The sequence below is a fragment of the Gymnoscopelus braueri genome (assembly GCF_963280865.1).
Source record: "Gymnoscopelus braueri genome assembly, chromosome: 4".
Taxonomy (NCBI): Eukaryota; Metazoa; Chordata; class Actinopteri; order Myctophiformes; family Myctophidae; genus Gymnoscopelus; species Gymnoscopelus braueri.
In genome coordinates, this window is record NC_137605.1 from 41,228,357 (window position 1) to 41,250,437 (window position 22,081).

A 22,081-nucleotide genomic window follows, 5' to 3' on the forward strand; every position below is an offset into this window, starting at 1 on the left:
GCGATTTTGCTGTCAAACGGTTTGTCACAACAAATACGAGCCAAATCCCCTCTGACAGACTAGGAACAACAATAAAGTTGCAATCACTGTGCTGATACAAACATGCCACAGTCGCTTCACCGCACAGTCAATCTCCTGCCTCAGTTCACCCTGACAGAATAGAAAATGAAAATAAAGATGGGGGTGCATGGGGAGGGGGGGGGGGGGGGGGGGGGGGGGAAACAACATTATACATATTTTGATGGTAGTTCCAATATATTCATTGACACACATTCATAAACATACACATTCTCACACACCAGCTTTTATACACATACCATCCTCCGTAGATACCGTGGATAAATGACAGCCAATAGTAAAATCCTCCATGTTAATTTAATCCATTTGTAACTCTGAGTGTACAAATGTAATCAAATGGACCGTAACAATTCCCTTTTGTACACGCATAGCTACAAGTGGACATTGAGGATTTGTACTTGACTGTGTATGAGCTTAAAGTGTGTTGGGTGGATCATGGTAGTATGTTAAAGAAGACTATAGCTCACACTGTCAGCCTGTGATCATGGAGCTCATTACACGTTCGACTGCTCTACCTATTGATCCACTGGGAAAGACAGGAAGAGGGAGAAGAAGAGGCAGAGAGGAGAGAGAGACAGAGAAAGAGAGACACACAGAGAGAGAGAGAGAGAGAGAGCAAGAGACAGTGAAAGAGAGAGAGAGACAGAGAGAGAGGGGGGGGGGGGTACCAGATGAAGGGAGCAGTGGGAGCTGTGGGAGGAGTGCTCACTGTGCAATTGCGAGTGTTAATTTCATTCTGAAAGTGTGCAAATGGACCTGAAAAGGGTCTCTCCGGTCCATTCAGAGTTACAATAACACTCAGCATTTTACTGTGCAGGGGCTTTCCTGATATGCTGGATGACTCATTCAGGGTTTCAGAGTCTTACACTAGGATCCCCACCCCCACATCTACACTAATCTAAAGCAGCAATATATACCGTCTACAGAACGGGTGACCAAATGGATGGATCCATCCATCCATGGATGGATGGAGGATAGATGGACGGACGGACGGACGGATGGACATGCAAATCTACTGATGTAACCTACTAAATACAGTAGATTTACTTTTCTTGGACACCACCATGCACAAAAGTCATCTTGAAGTTACATTGATGTTGTTACTTTCCCCTGGGTATTATCAAGTTCTCTCTATTTTGTACAATAAAGCTTGTCTAACAAGTAACAACAGACTAATAGAATAGCTAAGATGTTGCTCTTAGAAAGTGTACTGCTGCTTCCTGCTTAATAGGGGGGTGTATGTATATACATTCAGAAAGCCATTGTTAAATAGTACTGTAATGTTGATAGAATCCACAGATGCTCTGTGGTGAATTAAATGCTCACATTCCCTTGAATTACTCTGAATTGATGTCATTGTCATGTAGTAACAGCCTGATTTATTCACACTTATTCATAAATGTAACAAATGCTGATGTCAGTAAATGTGTTTTCTTGTAATACTGTGTAGCCTATGACAAAACAAACATAAATTAAGGAATGTATGAATGAATTAAATACAGTGTTAATGTATCCACACTGTAACTCAGACATTTGTACATTCAGAGTTAAATGAACTGAAGGATAAAAAAGCATAAAGGGAAGTGAGGTGCAATGATAAAAACATGATAACTTAACATCACTGTCTTAACACCGGGAAAGCATCTGTATCATTTTAGATGTTTGCATTGGCTATTCAAAAATAGCAGATCTACAAGCTCACAGCGCATCACTTTGTGCCACGCTGCAAGCTTGTACATCTGCTATTTTTTAACATTTTTTAAATCTTGTCATTTTTTAAAGATTGAGAACTACTGATTTAGATGGCATTTGTAGAATTGGCCTCAGGTGGGTTAAGATAAAGAAAAATTAAAAAAAGTAATACAATTGCAACTTAATTAACAACTTTATTGAACCCCATCATGGAACCTACCTGGTCTGCCAGCCTTGGAGCATGTTAGTGTACTTGCTCAGGACTCCTTCCAGATGCCGCTTACTGCGGACCTGGTGCTGCTGCTGTGCGGGGCTCGACCCTACGCTGCCGCTGCCTCCTCCTCCCGCCCCGGCGGAGGTCCCCCCCCTCCGGTACCCACCTGCAGCCGCCGCGCTGCCTGTGGAGTCTGGAGCCGGACTCTGATGTGACGGTGCCGGACTCTGATGTGACAGCGCGCCGTGCAGGTTCCCGAGACGGTTGGAACGATTCATACCTGCTGCTGGCGGCTCAGGAGGAGGCTGATGCTGCTGCTGTTTACGAGCAATCGATTATCTTTATCAGATCTTCAGTGGCAAACTAGAATATTAGGGCAAGCTTAATGGAAGACGACGATTTCCAAGATCAGTGTTCATTCAATGCAGATCTTCAGCAGTAGTGGTGGTGGTGGTGCAGCATGGGGGACATTGACATTATCACCACCACACTGACAAGAAAGAAACAAATCGTCTGGTCTGTGACTCTCTGTGCCTGGCAGAGCAGAGAGAGTATGTTTCCAGGCTATTAACAGCTTGGTGCTGGAGGAGTGTTGACAGATACCAGGGATACTCCGACTCTTCTCTGCTGCGTCTCTCTCTCTCTCTCTCTCTCTCTCTCTCTCTCTCTCTCTCCCCTCTCTCTCTCTCTCCCTCTCTCTCTCCCTCTCTCTCTCTCTCCCTCCTCTACTGTCTCTCTACTTTCTCTCTCTGACGTTATTGCGTTTTTGTTTTGGAAATCCCGGGATGGTCACTCCCCCCCCCCCCCCCCCCCCCTCAGTGAGGATACACCCCCTCATAGCAGCAGGCAGGCAGGCAGGAGGAATGCAGTAGATTCTATCATGGTGAGGTCTGTACTATTAGCAGAATGTATGTCCTGTCTGTCCCACACTTGTATCTCCTTACCTTTAAATCAGCGCTATTATGGTAAAGGAACAGAAACGTGTTGCCTTTGTCTGGGGAGTGGGAAGCCACTTCAGTTCACACTCACAGGCTCATCAATTAAGCTCCACCAATTAGCCAAACACCCTGCAGTTACATCAACTGAAGTTAAAAAAAATAATTATAAACATATGGTCTTTGTCTGTAGTCTACATTGCTGATGATACAGGCGCTTTAATCTTTTGTTTTGTAATAATAATAATAATAATAATAATAATAAGGGTAATAATAATAATAATAATAATAATAATAATAATAATAATAATAATAATAATAATAAATAATACAATTATGATTATTATTATTATTATTATTAATAAATGGTCATAAATATTATATATTACTATACAAGATAGAGAGAGAGAGAGAGAGGGAGAGAGAGAGGGGGAGAGAGAGAGAGAGAGAGAGAGAGAGAGAGAGAGAGAGAGAGAGAGTGAGAGAGAGAGAGAGAGAGAGAGAGAGAGAGAGAGAGAGAATACTTATGAAGTTATTGCTACAAAATGTACAAATAGCTACATTACTGCTAGCTACAACAACGAATAACGCAGCCCAAACTGGTTACATAATTCTGTGGTACATGGTATGAATGAATCGACATTAAATGACTACAATTCCCAACATTTTAGTGCGACGCTTTTAGTGACGTCATATTCAGTAGACGATCATCCAGCTTGCCGCTTGTCATGTAGCACCGCTTTCTGCTTCTGCTTCTGCTTCTGCCTCTCCATCTCTATCAGTTCCTAATATATTGTATTACTATTGTGTGTACATTACATTAGTTTAGACTTACTACTCGTTGTTCTAACTGTACATCCACTGCATTCCCCGGGAAACGATGGCCTCTCCGTTGAAAGTGTGCATAGTGGGCTCTGGGAACTGGTGAGATGTCAAGTGTTTTTGGCACAATGCTGTGAGGATGTGCAATATTGCATTGAATGGAATCCTTTTGAAAAGCCAGTCAGTCGTCGTGGCTTTCATGAGGTTATGTCGTAGCTACATCTTTTGCCTGTGTGTTCATGTATAATTATCTCAGCAAAGTAGGCTAAATGCACCAATTACGAGATTAAAGGGATAGTTCACCCCCCCCCAAAAAAAAAATCATTTTTTCTATCGATTAGTCACCCCGTGGAGACTTGAATTCGTGGATATTCTTTTGTTTTGTCGGATTCCGAAACCAATCATTTGATGAATAATTTGATTAATTCAAGTCTCCATGGGGTGACTAATCGATAGGAAAAAAGTTATTTTGGGGGTGAACTATCCCTTTAATCCAATTCTGTTCAGCTAATTAGGTTACTGCAGTTATCTTAATGTCTAGACGTCTTGTCGTGACTATGGTAGCCTAATCAAATTAAACTGTAATAAAGGTTCGAAAATGATAATATGTAGGATAATCTAAATATTTATTCCAGAACAGAGGATCTGTGGATGAATGAAATCTTATGGATTGAATGAAATCTTATGACCCCCCCCCCCCCCACCCCCCAACTGTTTACTGTGCATATCTTTATTTTTTATTACTACTCTATATATGATGTTTTTGCATATTACTGTATATTATTGTTTGTCTTTACTCTATAAATGTCCTGATGAATTGAATACACAGGTTATCCTTTTAGCATTCTTTTTTATAAATCTGTGCCACCATGCCTTTTTTTGCAAACTGTTGATAAAGTATTCGATCAATCAATCAATAAAAAAAAAGATCATTCACACACAGCACCTATAGTGTGGCTATTTGTATTATGCCTTTGGGCTCAATTCATGTGTGGACCCAAACTCGCACAGTACACATATGCAGACATGCATGCAGTATGCAGGCAGGGAGGCCACAATAAAAATAAAAATAAATGGTACTTTTGTTGCAGGGGTTCAGCCATTGCCAGGATTATTGGCAATAACGCCCGGTCCATGCAGCGCTTTGCAACCACAGTGAAGATGTGGGTGTTTGAAGAGGACATCAATGGCAGGAAGCTCTCTGACATCATCAACACTGATCATGAGAATGTCAAGTACCTGCCAGGATACAAACTACCAGAAAATGTGGTAAGTGTCTGCCGTCCATCATAGTAGGGCTACAACAGTTAATCGAACCAATCAATTTAATCTATTATTTAAAAAGAAAATCAATAATTGATCATTTAACACATTGAGTGCCAAAAACGGTCCGGGCCGTTTTTCATAATCCAAACGAGGTGTGCCAAAAACGGTTATAACCATTTTTGGAAAAAATATAAAAAAAATAAAAAGCACCAGGAGATATCATTTTTCGAAGATTTAGACTTTAATCCACTTCCTGGTTAACTTATGACTTCAAAAGCCTGTATCTCGGCTCCTGTGTACTTTTTTTTTGACTATGTATTTTTGACTATTTTCAACTGGCTGCAACTATGGAACGGATTACCGAATGTTTTTAATTTTTTTCCCCCGATTGTACGAGACCTCTATGTGTGTAATGAGGGGATCACCGTGAGGACGGTGATCACTGAAAATATTTTGTGACTACTTGAAAAAGGTTCAAAAATGGTTAAAAATCCAGGCACTGACTGTACCCTGTTTAAAAAAAACCCTGGCACTCAATGTGTTAAGAGTTATTTTAGACTTTGTCACAAAACGCGTCACAATGACGACATGCCCGAAATATGGATCGATTATTAATCCATTATTTTATTAAGTGGTTAAGCTTCTCCATTATTTGATTAATTGAAAAAGTAATTGCTAAGAAGATAATCGATAGTTGCAGCTCTACATCGTTGTTGTCGGACAGGAACCTCTTATCTCCATATTTTTTCGTCAATTAATGCACTTCTTGATCATACTAAAGGGTGACACAAAAGTATCCAAAGTAGCAAATCCACAAGCTTGAAACGTGGCACGAAGCTACGCGTTTTGAACTTGTAGATCTGCTACTTTTTATGGTTAAAAGTGTGAGAGCAGAGGTTCTCAATCTTTTCTGGATCAGGGCCCACTTGAAAATCTCAAAAGATTGGTAGAGGTTTCGGTTGTGTAGTTACCTTGCCATGACGTAACTGCAAAGGTGGACAAGAAATCAAAAATAATTGCTCCATTTATTAGAAATTGATCATTCTAAATATGCTCCTCATTGACTTACATTGTACGGTGAAACAGCTCTCAAAGTCACTCTTTTAGCCCGTAAACAAATACAAAGTTGATTCAGACAATATTCAGACATCACCAAACCCAGTAGTTTTTTATTTTCTGTTCCTGGATCCGGATCTTCAAATAGTAAAATCAACAGGAAGTTGACATTTTTATAATAAAAAAAAACAGTAGTGGGTTTGGTGATATTCAGCTTTGTTTGTGTTCGTTTACGGGCTAAAAGAGTGACTTTAAAGAGCTGTTTCACTGTACAATGTAAGTCAATGAGGAGCATATTTTGAATGATCAATTTCTAATCAATGGAGCAATTATTTTTGATTTCTTGTCAACCTTTGGAGTTACATCATGGCAAGGTACAGTAACTACACAACACAAACCTAAAGTGGTCTTGCCCTTTAAGTGTTTTGTCAATTATTTGGGGGCCCACACTTGCAATATCCTCATGGCTCACCAGTGGGCCCCGGGCCTCAGGTTGAGGACCAGTGAGTTAGAGGAAGTCACCATTGTCCCCTCCATGTCTCCTTCACCCCACCCTCCTCTAGGTTGCCGTCCCCAAGCTGAGTGACGCTGCAGCAGAAGCTGACCTGCTGGTGTTTGTCGTCCCGCATCAGTTCATCAGGAAACTGTGTGACGAGATGGTGGGCTGTGTTTCCTCCAAGGCCCGCGGAATCACACTCATAAAGGTTAGCACACCACCTTATGTCGGGGTCACCCAGGGGTCTATACTTGGTCCCCTTCTTTTTTTCGCCCCTCTACACCAAATCTCTTTGCAGAAAATAGCAGATCTACAAGCTCACAATGCGACGCATTTTGAGCTTGTAGATCTGCTATTTTTGCCTAATTCTGCGGAATGTTCATCTATTATGGCGTGCCCAGAATAGGGACGCTACCAGCGAGGGTTCAAGTGGTTGAGCATTAATATGGATTTTTACCAAATTGTGGTTTTCAGTTAGCTCACTGAAAACTGGTGTGACGTAGTGCATGCAACTCAGGCAACGTCACTTCAATCAAATCCTCCTGAAAGAAATGCATAAACACCTGATATGCATGTCTTCAGATTGGACGACGCACCAGCATAGCTGTGTGTGTGTGTGTGTGTGTGTGTGTGTGTGTGTGTGTGTGTGTGTGTGTGTGTGTGTGTGTGTGTGTGTGTGTGTGTGTGTGTGTGTGTGTGTGTGTGTGTGTGTGTGTGTGTGTGTGTGTGTGTGTGTGTGCGCTGCTTGATTGCTCAGACATCCGTGCATGCGTGTTGCGGTGGAGTTGAACCGACCTTATTGATGCACACATTAGAAGCAGGTATACGCAATGGCCGATATAACAACGTATATGACAGCCTGACGTTTATCCATTCATCCTGTCTTCTCCACATCAGGCTGTTTACACTACGCTTAATGTTTGCACAGAACATATTCTGTAATTGCCTACATCGTGTTGTAGACATAACATTATGGCAAATACTAGGTTACTATATTACATTTTACAATTAATGTCTAACTTGGTAATTCCAGATATATTAAACAAAATGTTAATATAAGTGAACAAATAAAAACCACAGTTGAAGATGTTAATGTAATCAGTGTAAACTAGAGGTTCTCCTCTGGAGACGTCATTGCAGGGGCGTGGAGCATGTTGATTCTAGGGGTGTGTCATAGTGTCACATGAATGAGGGCTTGATTCTACAGGCATGGCATATTGGCATAATTAATAGGTCCTGGAACGCTAAATGAGGGAAAGGATAAAGCCAAGTTTGAGGTACTATAAAACTAGCCTGGTAAAGCCCCTCCCTCCGGAATTCTCATTTCCATTTGATTTCAGGAGTGAGTCTGGCCTGAAGGCTTATCTGGGCGTTTCTTGCTCGTCCACCAAATGGACTCTCCAATCAGTGTCCTCGCTCATTGTTTTGTGATTGACAGCGGAGGTAGGCCAATCAGGTGGAACCCGAGTGGTTCACACATCATTAATCAATACACCTTTCATACAAGCTGCTCGTTAACATCAAAGACAAACCAATTACTCCTGGTGATAATCACTGCAGCCTAAAGTGGCTTAATTGGACACTTGGACATCAAAGCTACATTACTCCCGCCCAGCTCCAGCCCACAGCCAAAAAGCGAAACAGGCCCTCATGCCAGACTCACTCCTGAAATAAAATACAAATGAGATTTCTGGAGGGAGGGTTTACCAGGCTACTATAAAACAGCTTTATGAACGCTTTTGGATTCATCTTTTGACATGAACATTAATTGATCAGAGATTGATTTTGAGGATTTAAAGGTTCGATGACATTCATTTTCACTTTTTATTTTTTATGTTTTTTTTGGGGTTTTATGACCTCAATTACACCCAAAAAATCTGAACTTTGAACATTCAGTGGATTTTCTGTGGTCTGGGGTTTTCTGAATAATTAGGCTGAAAAGTAATCTGAGCTTGGCCCTTCGGCAGTGAGGTCACAGTCGATTAATCCCGCCCACTCTCCTCCTCGCCCCTCCCCTCCCCTATCCTTTCATTTGGGGGGGGCGGAGCAGAGGCGATGATTGACAGGCAAAATCCCTCACCAGCGACACCCGCAGGCAAAGATTTATTTTTTCATTGCAGTTGAAAAGGCTTTAGAAATGTGAGACAAAAACACCTACAGTGAATCACTGGAGTGGAATTTTCAGTTAAAACTTTTTGTACACGTTTGAAGGACCATGACAAAGACTCTGAATGTGGTGTAAACATGAATGTCATGATACCTTTAAACTTTGGGGTGTGGACTGTGACTTAAGAGGCTTTTTTTGTTTTTGTTGTTGCATAAAACATACAAAACAGTTTGAGATCTGCGATAGTTGGTTTAAGTCATTCCCAGAGAAAAAGCTATTTAGTTGTCCAATTTGTTTCTTACAGGACGACTTCACCCATTTTCAACCTTTCTTCATATAATTGGTCCTCACTAATGCTCATGATAAAATGGTACCATAATTTGTAATGAGTCAATTATATGAAGATAGGTTGAAAATAGGTGAAGTCGTCCTTTTAATGAATTCTGCCTAAGGGCCCACATTTGTCTGTCTCCAGTGTCTGGAATCCAGGTACATTAAAACACAGAGAATTAATACTCATTTTGGGGACCTTTTAATTATAACAGCCTGAGACTAATTTTGGCACCTAACCCTTATGAGTGATGGCCTCCATATGGATGGCATGGTACTTGGTAGCATAGGCCATTAGGTAGTGGGTGAGGCAGAGGATTGGGAAGGCTAATATTTGACCAACTAGAAAATAATAGCTGGAATTTACAACCATGGAGGACAACGTTATTATGTTCATAACAGCCATTCTATGCACTGACCGCACAACAATAACACACAGCTAATAATGCGCTGTGCAAAACACTGTAAAAGTAGACTGACTTCTAAAGTTAAATGTGTAGTCATATCAGGAAATTGAGCTTTAATCTCACCAGGATGAAGTAACTGATCCTCATGAAATACAATGAATTGATTTAACCACACAGTAGCCTTGGGTACTGTTCCGTTGTTTTTTTAACCACGCAGTAGCCTCAGATAGGCTAAAGAAAGAACAACATAAGGCTACTGTTCAAAATTAAAGAATATAACATATTAATCAGAGCACTTGAATTCATGAATGATTCCCTGTCAGGGGGATACGCGTAGAAACAGCTGGTGCAGCATGCAGCTCTCTCTCTTCCAGTGTTGCTCTTCTGTCCGTGGGTTGCTACAGTGGGAGAAGAATGGAATGGGGGCCAAAAGTTCAATTTACAACCACAAAAAGCAAGCAGGCTAAGAAAGAAACTGAACTAACCGACCTAAGTGGCGTCTGTTAGTTGTTCGATCTCCGCTATGTTTCAGTAGCCTACTGTACTTTTCTGTATCATCTGGCGTGAGGCGCACACCACTCTTGTATGGCAGTGGTTCTCAAACATTTTCATGTCAAGGACCCCCATCTGGGCATTTTGTGCCAGGGACTCTCAGAAGAGAAGTTTTGCATCATTTCTTTTTTCTTATTTTCAAAAAGGTTTTGTGTAAACTTTTTAATACATTTTTTCAAAAACAAATTAAAAAGCGTTCAAAACTTGCAGATCTACAGGCTCACAATTCGGCTATTTTTTAATATCTTAAAGGGATATTTCACTTTCAAAAAACCTTTTGGTCATTTTATCATCTACTCAGGCCTTTGTGAGCCCCCCAGACAGTTTTTAAGTTGCTCGATTCAGTATTTATATATTTGATATTCATTTTATCAGACACGCCCCCTTCCTAATACAAACCCATTGTAACTTCAAACTCCATTTTAACCAGGTTAGATTCGTCGAGAACACCCGTCCTTGGTTCTGGTGACTCACCCTGCCCTCCTAATGCGTGAGGGGGCTGTGTTTTTCCGATAATTTTTTTCATTTATTTTATATATATTTTTTATTGTATTTTATTTTTTAAATTTTCCCCAAAAAATATTTAAAATAAATGAAAAAAGTAATTGAAAAAACACGGCCCCTCACGCATTAGGAGGGCAGGGTGAGTCACCAGAACCAAGGACGGGTGTTTTTGATGAATCTAACATGGTTAAAATGGAGTTTGAAGTTACAATGGGTTTGTATAGGAAGGGGGCGTGTCTGATAAAATGAATATCAAATGTCTAAATACTGAATCGAGCAACTTAAAAACTGTCTGGGGGGCTCACAAAGGCCTGAGTAGACGATAAAATGACCAAAAGTTTTTTTTTATTAACTACTTTAGCTGGTGACCCATTGGAACCCTGTCAAAGGACCCCTGGGGGTCCATGGACAGCACTTTGAGAACCACTGCTGTGTAGAATTCAGGACCATGGACAGCGCAGTGCTGTCCATGGTCCTGAATTCCATTCAGTACACATTTTTCACCTGATTGTCACCAGGTGGTTTGCAGCAACAATGACACAATAATACCATCAACCAGGCATACATTATTATCTGTATCGATGTGCACAGCACAGTGGCCTTGTAGTTAAGTGTATCTGCCTAGAGACTAAGAGGTCGGGTTTCAATCTCTGGCCAAGTCATACCAAAGAAGAAGACTACTAATGGTACCCAATGCCTCCTTGCTTGGCACTCATCATCAAGGGTTGGAGTAATTAGGGGGTAAGTCCCTACAAGATACTAGCATCGTGTCAAGGAGTTGTACGTACATCAAGCTGTCTCATGCTCCAGAAACAGGAGATAGGTTCCTGACCTATGGACAAGGGGGGCACATAACGTTTTTGGTCTAGTTCTCAGGGGAGCACCTAGATATGTTACTTGGTGCAAAACAAATAAATTAATTAATTAATTTTGCCGCGACACGTCTCGCAGGATGGATAAAAGAGGGATACATGGATTTATTTAAAGATTTATTTATAAATCAAGATGAATTAACAAATTATGGTGTGTGTGTTAGTCTGTAGAATCAAAATAATTACTTAATGGGGCTTGCTTCTTGGACATTTTGACGAGTGCCTGTAACGCAGCCAGCAGCTTGCTGTGTGCGACTGACTGTGTCAGGATTCGAGGCCACACTCACACATTCACGTGCAGCATGCGTCCCCTCCCCCTCCACCTCCGCCCCATGGGTGTGTATGGGGCGCACATGGGGCGGACACGTGCTTCACCGTGAATGTGTGAGTGTGGCTTCAGGAAGTAGATTCCTGTCCCAGCGGCCCCAGCTGTTGGTACGCGAGAGCGCCTCCCTTCGTTTGATGTGCCGCGCAGCATGCATTTTGACGACGCATGCTCACTTGCGCACCAGTTATGTGCACCCCTATGCCTATGGACCACATGGCCTGGGAACCGTCAGTTTCCAAGTCTACTTACTTCATGTGCACAATAGACAGCAATACATTTAGGGAAGGCCTTATGTACCTGCTGGCCCTGCATGGTAGTTCTAGAAACTCACAGGCCTGGCGGTCCGTATGAAGCCATCTTTACATTTGCAACAGAAGAAAGCCATTTCATCCTCTATAGCGCACACTGCTGTCTGTAACAGAATGGAACGATTGGAACCATGAACGGTTAAGGCACCCACATACGGAGGCTGCTGGACAAAGCATAAATCAGGCCTTAATTTAAGAAACATTGTTTCTGACTCAAACACCTGCAGAATCACTCTAGCTCTCTGCTTTGCTTTAATTACTGCATTAATTGGATTTCAGCAAACCTCTGGCATAATGAAAAAGACAGAATGATGTAGAGGTTAACTATGTGATTACACTAGGGCATCACTCTGTACTGTGGGTAACAGTGACACGGTTCTGCGCCTAATTCCATCAGTGTAATTCCTGAGAAACTCCCCAAACAGGCTAGGTTGTTGTAAAACTGTTACTATCGTTACTATAGCAGTAATAATACTGTACTACCGATCATTTAATTATTGCCAGCTGTACCATCTGGATTGAAGAACAGCGCCCCTTGGCACTAGCTGTGCGTAACTCTCCTGCCTTAAATGAAATGACTGGTATAATAATATCCTACATTATGACATGGATGTTTGAATTTCTGTGCCATTGTGATACTTCACATTATTGTCATTAGCTGCCCGTTAGGGCCATTAATGGCAGTATTTTGTGTTTCCCTCCTTGTTACACTTAAGCGTAAGGTCACCTTACATCTGCCACCTGCTTCTAGATTCTAGAATGTTGAATGTCAATTATAGAATTCTATACATTCGAGATTCTAGAGTCAGTAGAGTTTTAGTGTCACACACAGTATTTGCATTTGGACACATGTCCAAATGCATTTTCAGTCACAGACTGTTCTTATTTCTGCCAGTAAAAACTGGTATATTCTTTGCTGAACCGATCTATAAATAGAGATGAATGTTGAGTTTGTTCAGAACACTGCAGTTTTCTATTCCCTAAGGTGTGTCAGCACAGCTGGTTACCATATGGGCTGTAATATTGTGCAAGGCATTCCTTCTGGGATGTTTATGGGATTATGGGATTTTATTTGACAAAATGCTCGATTTTGTGATGACTCTTATAAAGAGTGAATGTGAGGCTGTTTGTATTTTCACAGTATAAGTATGACAGCATGGGGAAGACAAAAGTAAGAGTATTTACTTTGGAGAAAGTGCAATGCTTAGATGAATTGTATTAAAATGTAAAACCTACACATCAAAAAGAGTGTACAAATGGACACATAAGGGGCCATCTTTATACTGCAATTCATTGAAAGTAATTGAAAATCGTGATTTCATGTTTTACAATTATGGAATTGTGAAATATGGCAATTAATTGAAACCATTAAACCAAACATATGGGACTGATACTGTAAACACAATGAGCAACAAAGACATTAGAAAATTGTAACATCTTTTCCTGACAAAATGTATCATAATCAATAATCGTGCAATTTTAAGCAAAATAGTCAAGATGATCATTTTAGCCATAAAAGTACGGTCCTAATGTGTAGTAAAGGTTCAAAATTGGAAGCCCTTATTATATTATATTATATTATTATGGAAAACACAGTTCGAGTAACGGTAAAAAAGCAAAAGGAAGTGAATCTCCACACATCTAAAATGGTGTTGTTAGTAGAACGTCTATTTAGCTAATACACCATGTCTCAGGCCTTGATACTCTCCAATTTTAGTTATTATGTAAGAGACCTTGGGTACTAAGATTTCGGGCCATAAACCCCATTGATATAACATATAGTACACTAATGGATGGACTGCCTCTGCTCTTGTCATTTGAGCTTGTTTTGGGGTGTTATTACCAAGAAGCAGAATGCAGCTTAGATGAAAGCATGACAACACGGAGCTTGACTCTGACTGTGTGTGTTACTTTAGTTTAGTTTTATTATTATTATATTTTTGGATACCTTTTTCATCCCGCAGGGGAACTTCAGTTTTCTGGCCACAGAGAAGCACGGAGAGGGGAGCAGTTAGGGTTTAGTAATCTCTCAAGACAGATTCTGCTAACAGCAGAATCTGTGGTGGCCCCAGAGGCAAAAACAAAGATTTTTTTTTTTTATCGAATGGGTTCCCAAATTAGGGATTAAGTGTCTTGCTCAGGGACACATTGCTAAGGCTTGGAATCGAACCTGGGACCTCCGGCTTTCCAGGTGGGCTCTCTAACCATTAGCCCCCATAGTTGAAATGCAGCAAATATCTTGTAGATTGGCTATTTTCAAATAGTTGACATAGTTTAAATTTTTATGCTATATTAACAATGACAGGAGGACCTCTGGGGTTCCCCGGACTCCACTTTGAGAACCACTGATGTAATTGACTGCACCTCTTCCTGTCATTATCTGACTCATTGTCTCATTCCCTGTTTGTTTGCTCTGCTCTCTGACTCACACTTCTTCTCTCTCCTCTCAGGGTATAGACGAGGGTCCGGAAGGCCTGAAGCTCATCTCTGACATCATCAGAGAGAAAATGGCCATTGACGTCAGTGTCCTCATGGGGGCCAACATTGCCAACGAAGTGGCTGACGAGAAGTTCTGTGAGACTACCATTGGTGAGATACTGCATGGTGGATGTTATATATACTAATGTACATGAATGTATTCATATGTACATTATGTTAATGTATGGATGTATGTATGTAGCTAAATGTGTGGATGGGTGACTGGATATACTGTATGTATTCATGTCTGAAGTGAGGCATGTGTGTACAAGATGTGGAAATTATTTTCCTATCTGGATTTTTTTTATAGGACCACAATGGAAACAAGTCCCCTGGACTTTTTTGTGCTATCCTTTTAGCCTAAATGTCTGACCTTGTGCTGTTTACATTTCTGTCTAATAAAGTATTCAATCAATCAATCAAGTCACTGATCAGTGATCTACAGTAATTAAACTAGACAGACACCGGCCTACTCGGGAACGATGCAAGTCAGTAACGATGCAAGTTGGAAATGCACGCCCCACCCAATTATGCAATACCTGTTGTCAGAGTATCCTTTGTACCCATCAGTCTGTGTGTGCCCCTTTTACGCCCATATATGGAGTTCTGTGTCAAGCATGCCACAATGTGGAGTCTAGGCCAGTCTATGACATCATATTGATGACATCCATTTATGGGGATTTGCAGATTTATTGAAATTTTACAATTGACTTGAGGCATCACTCCCTTGGGTCGTCTGTAACAGCTTTAGTTTGCAGCTTGGAAATATAACCATTATTTTGAATGTGTGGGGATAAAGGACGCTAAACATATTGCAGTCAAATGTAAACTGAGTGCAGGACAGAAAACATTGTCCACATCGAGTAACAGCAATGCTAATCTCCTGAAGCACCTAACTAAAGTACATTATTATAAAACTAGTCGCCAAAGACCCCTCCGTCTCTACCACCGGCAGTGACCCAGATGGAGCTACTCCATCTAAACAGCCGTTTATTTTTAAATCGCCAGAACATGTCACCCAGACTCAACTAAACAGATTGATTGCCAGGTATGATGTTGAGGACATGCTTCCTATTGCAACGGTTGAGTCTGTTGCCTTCAGAGAACTAATCAGCTAAATCCCAGTGAAAGCAGCAGGGCCACTACAGTGCAGAAATACGTTTAATTGTTCCACTACATTTCATAATGACAATTGCTGCTACAATGGTCTTTTCTCTCACTGTACCACAGAGCAACACTAAAAGTGTGTGTGTGTGTGTGTGTGTGTGTGTGTGTGTGTGTGTGTGTGTGTGTGTGTGTGTGTGTGTGTGTGTGTGTGTGTGTGTGTGTGTGTGTGTGTGTGTGTGTGTGTGTGTGTGTGTGTGTGTGTGTGTGTGTGTGTGTGTGTGTGTGCAACCCGATCTCCAGAGATTACCGTAACATTGCACGGAACGAGTGCACTTCATTCCGTGGATAGCCGCCTCGAAACCCCCAAATTGCGTGCATATGTACGGCGCTCCCTTTGTGACAAAACCATTTCGGAGGCGCGCAGTCACAGGCGAACTGTCACCCCGTGAAGGACCACCGAGGGAGCTAAGGCGACCGAGTTGCCGTCCTGAACGGTGTGACGTTCGCCTGTGCCTACTCAGTGCCGTTTGAGTTATGTACCGATAGGCACAGAATCGTAAATTTTGTTGTGGGGACTGCTCTGCTTCCGGGTTTTTCCGGGTTGCGACTGGTTACGCCCACCGTGGGACTCGCCGTACATATGCACGCAATTTCGGGGTTTCTAGGCGACTATCCACGGAATGAAGTGCACTCGTTCCGTGCAATGTTACGGTAATCTCTGGAGATCAGGCTGGTGTGTGTGTGTGTGTGTGAGATACAGAGCAGAGACCTTAGGCACAGGTGCCAACATTGGCACAGGGGAGATGATCACTGGCATAAGTGTGAGAGAGGTTTTTTCTTTTAAAATAAAAAAAGGTTTAGTCAGTTAAATTAAGTTCACTCACATCTATATGCAAATTACATCAAATTCATTCAAACTGATAACTCTGACTGGGGACGGAGTGGGAGATAGGTGGGTTATTGCTCTGAGTCTAATGATCATTACATCCTGATGTGAAAGAAAATTTGTCTAGAGAAGAAACAACACATAAACGTTATGTATAGCCTATCAACATCATTTGGAAATAATATGTGTGTGTGTGTGTATATATATATATATATATATATATATATATATATATATATATATATATATATATATATATATATATATATATATATATATATATATTGGGGTTTTTTTTAAGTAAAGTTACTAGTTACTTTCATAATTTAGTAACTAGTAAAGTAACTTGCCCAACACTGGATTTTAATAACTCTTAAAGAAAATGCTGTTATATGCATATATGTTGTGGTTTAATATAAATGACTTTGCAGCTATTAGTGTATCACTTAGAAATAACAAAGTGCCATATTTAATTGTCTTCTTATGGATTATGCCTAATATCCCATCATATGATGGTGTCCCGTGCCCAAAATAGCAGATCTGCAAGCTCACAACGCGCCATATTGCAACGTGCTGAGAGCTAGTAGATCGGCTATCGGAATAACACTAATGTTGTGTGCATATAGCACATTACAGGTGGATTGCGGTCAGATTACTTAAGTTAATTTACCTGTTTTGGAGCTCAGAGCATACCTAGAGCCAGAGATCAGATGAAAGTGACGATAACACAAAACCTGACTGTGTTTTTGTTTGTGTTTGTGTGTGCGTGTCTTAGAGAGTAGATAAACCCCTGGACTGACTGAGCCATTCTAGAGAGACAGGGTATATGTAATATCAGCGTGCCAGAGGATTGAGTGTGTTTGGCAGTGGTGGTAATGTACACACCCAGAGAGAGGCTAATGTTCCTGAATGTGAAATGTGGTGCTTTTAGGAAGCAAGGTTGTGGAGAACGGGCTGTTGTTTAAGGAGCTGCTGCAGACTCCCAACTTCAGAATCACAGTAGTGGATGATGCTGACACAGTAGAGCTGTGTGGAGCACTCAAGGTAAGGAGTGTCTCATTGTACCTTTTTAGAATTAGGGAAAATATGAACATAGCTGTTTTTAAATATGAACCACCTATACCCATATACTTAACCAGTGTCCCCCAGGTGTCTATAATGTGTCCCCTCCCTTTTACCGTCTACGCCAAATATCTTGGCCAAAAATAGCCGAACTGCAACACATTTTGAGCTTGTAGATGCTGAATGTTCGCCCCAGAATAGGGCTGCTAGGGTTCATTTGGTTTTGTATTCAAGTAGCCTAAATTGTACCTTTTTTGTTCTATGCCTTTCACATAAATGGCAGCATTGTTTCTGTAAATCCTTAACCATATTAGATGCTATTAATGTTATATACAGGTATGTGAATATGGGCCCAAAGCTCCAGCCATGTCAAAAGCATAGTAAATGAAAGCAGTACTACTGAGGTTTAGTGTTCCACAGTGGTTCTCAAAGTGGGGTCCAGGGACCCTCAGGGTTCCTTGAGGAGGTTCCAAATGGCCCCTTATAGGTCTGGAACTACTACTAGAGCTAGGGGGTCTTTGAACTTAAAACGTGAGAACCACTGTACCACATATGAATCTGTCCATCTCCTTACGGCCTTATTTGGTACTCCTCCTCATCAGAACATTGTGGCGGTGGGTGCTGGCTTCTGTGACGGGTTGCGGTGCGGAGACAACACCAAGGCAGCCGTGATTCGTCTGGGGTTGATGGAGATGATCGCCTTCGCCAAGCTCTTCTCTAAGGATGGCGTAGTCTCCTCGGCCACCTTCCTGGAGAGCTGCGGCGTGGCAGACCTCATCACCACCTGCTACGGCGGACGCAACCGACGGGTTGCTGAGGCCTTCGCCAAGACTGGAAAGGTAGGAGATGTTGGATGCCATGAACATATAATAAGCCAGTATAGCAATGTCTGCTAATCATTCTGTTGTCCACAAACAAGTTAGAATGTTAATATTAATAAATGTAAACATTGTTAGCAGGTCAAGTGGAAGTGGTAGAATTGGAACTCATTATCGTACTGCCAAGACCTGGTCTATTTTTCTGTATTACTTTATCTATATTGTACTAGGACACATGCTGGTGGTGGTAAGGGGAATGCTGCAATTGGTAGGGTTTCACAAATGGAAGGAATAACCGTTAGTAAGGTATTGCTCTGTTGGCTATTGTCGTTAGCTGCCATGTTGGCTATTTTTATTTGCTGCCACATGTTGAGAAAATGCTGCTACCTGTGTTCTTAATATTGAGCATATGTTGCTGTGTAGGTAATTGCTTGTCTGGTAAATCTGTGATGATGCCATGACCCTAAAATATGTCTTTCATAATATTTGCTCTGTATGTGGAATGGACATACGCAATTTAACCACTTAAAACTATACTTCCTTGACCGGTGTCCCCCAGGGGTCTATACTAGTTCCCCTCCTTTTACCCTCTACAACAAATCTCTTCGCTGAAAAACTGATTTGTTTGCCCTAGAATAGGGATGCTAGGCTTCATGGGTTAATCCATGTATTTATTTTCTTTCCGGTGTGTTTATGACCCTGGCCTGTTTGTCCCACCCATTGTCAGAGCATAGAGGAGCTGGAGAAGGAGATGTTGAACGGTCAGAAGCTCCAGGGTCCTGCTACCTCCAATGAAGTCCACCACATCCTCAAACAGAAGGGCCTTGTCGACAAGTCAGTATTGATGAGTCTCTCTCTCTCTTTAGAATAAATAAATAAATACATTCATTAACTTTCTTAATCCCAGTGACATTGTAGGGGTTCCCAGGTGGAAACCACCATTGTGTGTTTAAGAAATGGTGGTTATTATGGGGGTGGCTGACTGTTCCACTGAGTTTCAGCCTCACTTTTACATAACCTTGTCTTTCCATAACTTTTTAATAGTCTTTTGTTTGCCCTCAAATTGCACCTTTGACACCATCTTCCATTTCTTTATAGGTTCCCTCTTTTCACAGCGGTGTATCAGATTTGTTTTGAGGGGAAACCTGTCCAAGAGATGATCTCCTGTCTGCAGAGCCACCCAGAGCACATGTGAGCAGGTTTCTGGAGGTCCAGACGGAGGCTGCCATAGAGATCCATACAGGGTTGTTGTTTCCCCTAAGATATCTCAGCAGTAACACGTTTTACTGTAGCTTTTACTGTCAGAGCCTCACATCTAAAAAAAAACCTCAAAGTCAGCTTTTTAGAACGACTGCCTTATTTTTTGACAAAAAAACTTAGAACTTACACAGGTTGAGTAAAAAAAAAAGAAATAAATCCAAAATCACAAACATTGAAATAAGGGGATTTGGCAGAGATGACTTTACCAGCTTACAGTGGATGAAAAATGGTCTTACACATGAGATGATCTATTTGGATGTCCTGACAGACCCTCCTAACACTGAGAAATAATCCAAAGCATTTGCAGTGCATAGAAGTGTAACATAGCAGAGTTATTGTGCTACACATTCTATTTGCAAGAGTGCCACTGCGCTCTGTCTGGTGTGTTATCCTTAGAAACTTACATCGGTGGATTTAATTGCATTATATCGATTGCTTTTAATTCAATAACAAAACAATTTTGGCCATCCGGCCTTCATCAGTGTAAAATGTTTTGTTGTTGAATTAATAGCAATTGAAAATGAGAGAAATCTGAGTGTGACCCTCTTTTAATGTATTATTGTGCTACTCAGCCATGAACTGAAATGTTACTGGCTCTTTAGTCTTGCGTTGTCAGACGGTCAGAGAACTCCACGTAGTTGCTAGAACACCGGTGAAAACAGCCACTAACAAACCTACGCCTAATTCTTTGGACACCAATCCTGTCACCGCCCTAATATGAATTTTTGATTATTTCTGCAATGCAGTTTTTTCACACCCAGATTTCGGAACCAAAGCTGGGAGATTGTCCTCAGTCTCTATTAGGCGAAGCATTTGGACACTGAGTCTACAGGCTAGTTAACCCAATGCAAACAATTGTCAACCTTGATGAGCTAGTGTATTACATCTTTCACGTTTGTCTCTATTGCGCTCAAACAATAACCGGGATGTCATATAATCCTACTTTATTCTGTTACAACATTAATATACCACTAAACATGCTTCTCAGTTATACAGTACCTTAATAGAGCACCATATACACTAAACTTGTGGCAACTGATCTTCCAAATCTACTGACATCCGCAGATAGATTAACCCAACAATACAGCTTCTATCTAAATTTGAGTGGTAAAAAGTGGTTTTACTGATGAGATATTTGGGAGAAACAGGAAATCTGCTGTGTTTCTTTCCATCTGATTATTATTATCAGATGGTTATGTTTTAAAGCTATCGGGACCAATGTACATGCTCACCAACCCGTTTATTACAGGAGCTGCCCCAGCTCTTATCTGGTGCACATAGTCTCCTGTGTGACACACTTACCCTTAAAAGTTTACAATACCAATACACAGTGACAGCTCGGAGATGTTTTTGATGAGATAATTGTAAAACAAAAAGACAATGCTGAAGGACTATGATATTCCTCCACTATATCTATTAGACGATTGCCACGTTGTGTAGCGCTAAACATTAAGCTGTTACAGATTGATTTTAAGGCTGTACAGTATATCACATCAACAACATCTTATCTACCGCCATTATTTTCAAAACGGTTTACTCCTTCCTGTAGCACCACCCACAGAGTGAATTTCTTAAAGATCTCATTTTAAAATGTCCCAAATGGCACTTTACTTTGATAAAAGAAAACAATATAGTATTTCATTTTACAGTTGCTTTGACAGACTATAGTCTGAAGCCTTGTTATACCGTGGATTTTTCCTATTCTCCATTTTGTTTTTTTGTTTTCTACTCAAATATACCATTTCTGTCAATGACAATCTGGGGAAATAGTCTACCATATGTAAGTTTTACTGTCACAATCAAAATATGGTTTGGGTGACCAAAATGTTAATAGAAAATTGTGTCTGTGTATAGTCAGTCATTATTCAGTTCCTCACATCTCAGTGGATACATGTCCATTAACTAGTGTTGTTTACTTGCCTTGTACCAGCCAGCAGGACTCAAACATGACCCCATAGGGCATAGATCGACACTAGCATCACTGTGATGCACTTTTTAATATTCTTTTTGGTACAATGGACAATTCAGATTAAACCACTTTCAACCCGTTTTTCCGTATTTTGGGAACTTTCAAAAATAGTGAAAATGGCAGATCTGCAAGCTCACAATGCAGCGCATCACGAGGTACGCAAAGCATTGTGAGCTTGCAAGTCCCTAATTGCCGTACAATTATGTATAAAATAGGGTTAAGTGGTTATGTGAGTACATTTATTTGACAAGAGTTTGTACATTCATGTTCACTCAGGAAATCATAGTTTTCTTTCCCACATCCAATAAAGCACTTATTGTGGTAACAAATGCACTCTGTAAATGTCTTCATGGAGATGTTTTTTTTCTCAATTGTCATGTTTTTTCAGTACATGAGTTAATACAATCTGTATTTACATGACATTTATAATGCCTTTCTAACATCCAGTTTAACTATGGTATTAAAATTCACTATGTTTGTTAGATCCTCTGTTTTAGACTGCCGTGTGTTGCCAAGCAAAAAATTATAAATGGG

The 22,081-nt window shown here is 40.9% G+C and overlaps 1 protein-coding gene across 1 annotated transcript; it reads left to right on the forward strand.

Moving 5' to 3' along the window:
- Positions 1-3,799: 3,799 nt before the first annotated feature.
- Positions 3,800-19,513, forward strand: gpd1l (glycerol-3-phosphate dehydrogenase 1 like; the record flags this gene model as incomplete). The annotated part of the gene is made up of 8 exons (XM_080427228.1): positions 3,800-3,843; positions 4,833-5,010; positions 6,627-6,767; positions 14,418-14,556; positions 17,370-17,482; positions 18,103-18,339; positions 19,046-19,152; positions 19,417-19,513. 8 exons carry the CDS (start codon positions 3,800-3,802, stop codon positions 19,511-19,513), a joined length of 1,056 nt encoding a protein of 351 aa, XP_080283354.1.
- Positions 19,514-22,081: the final 2,568 nt, after the last annotated feature.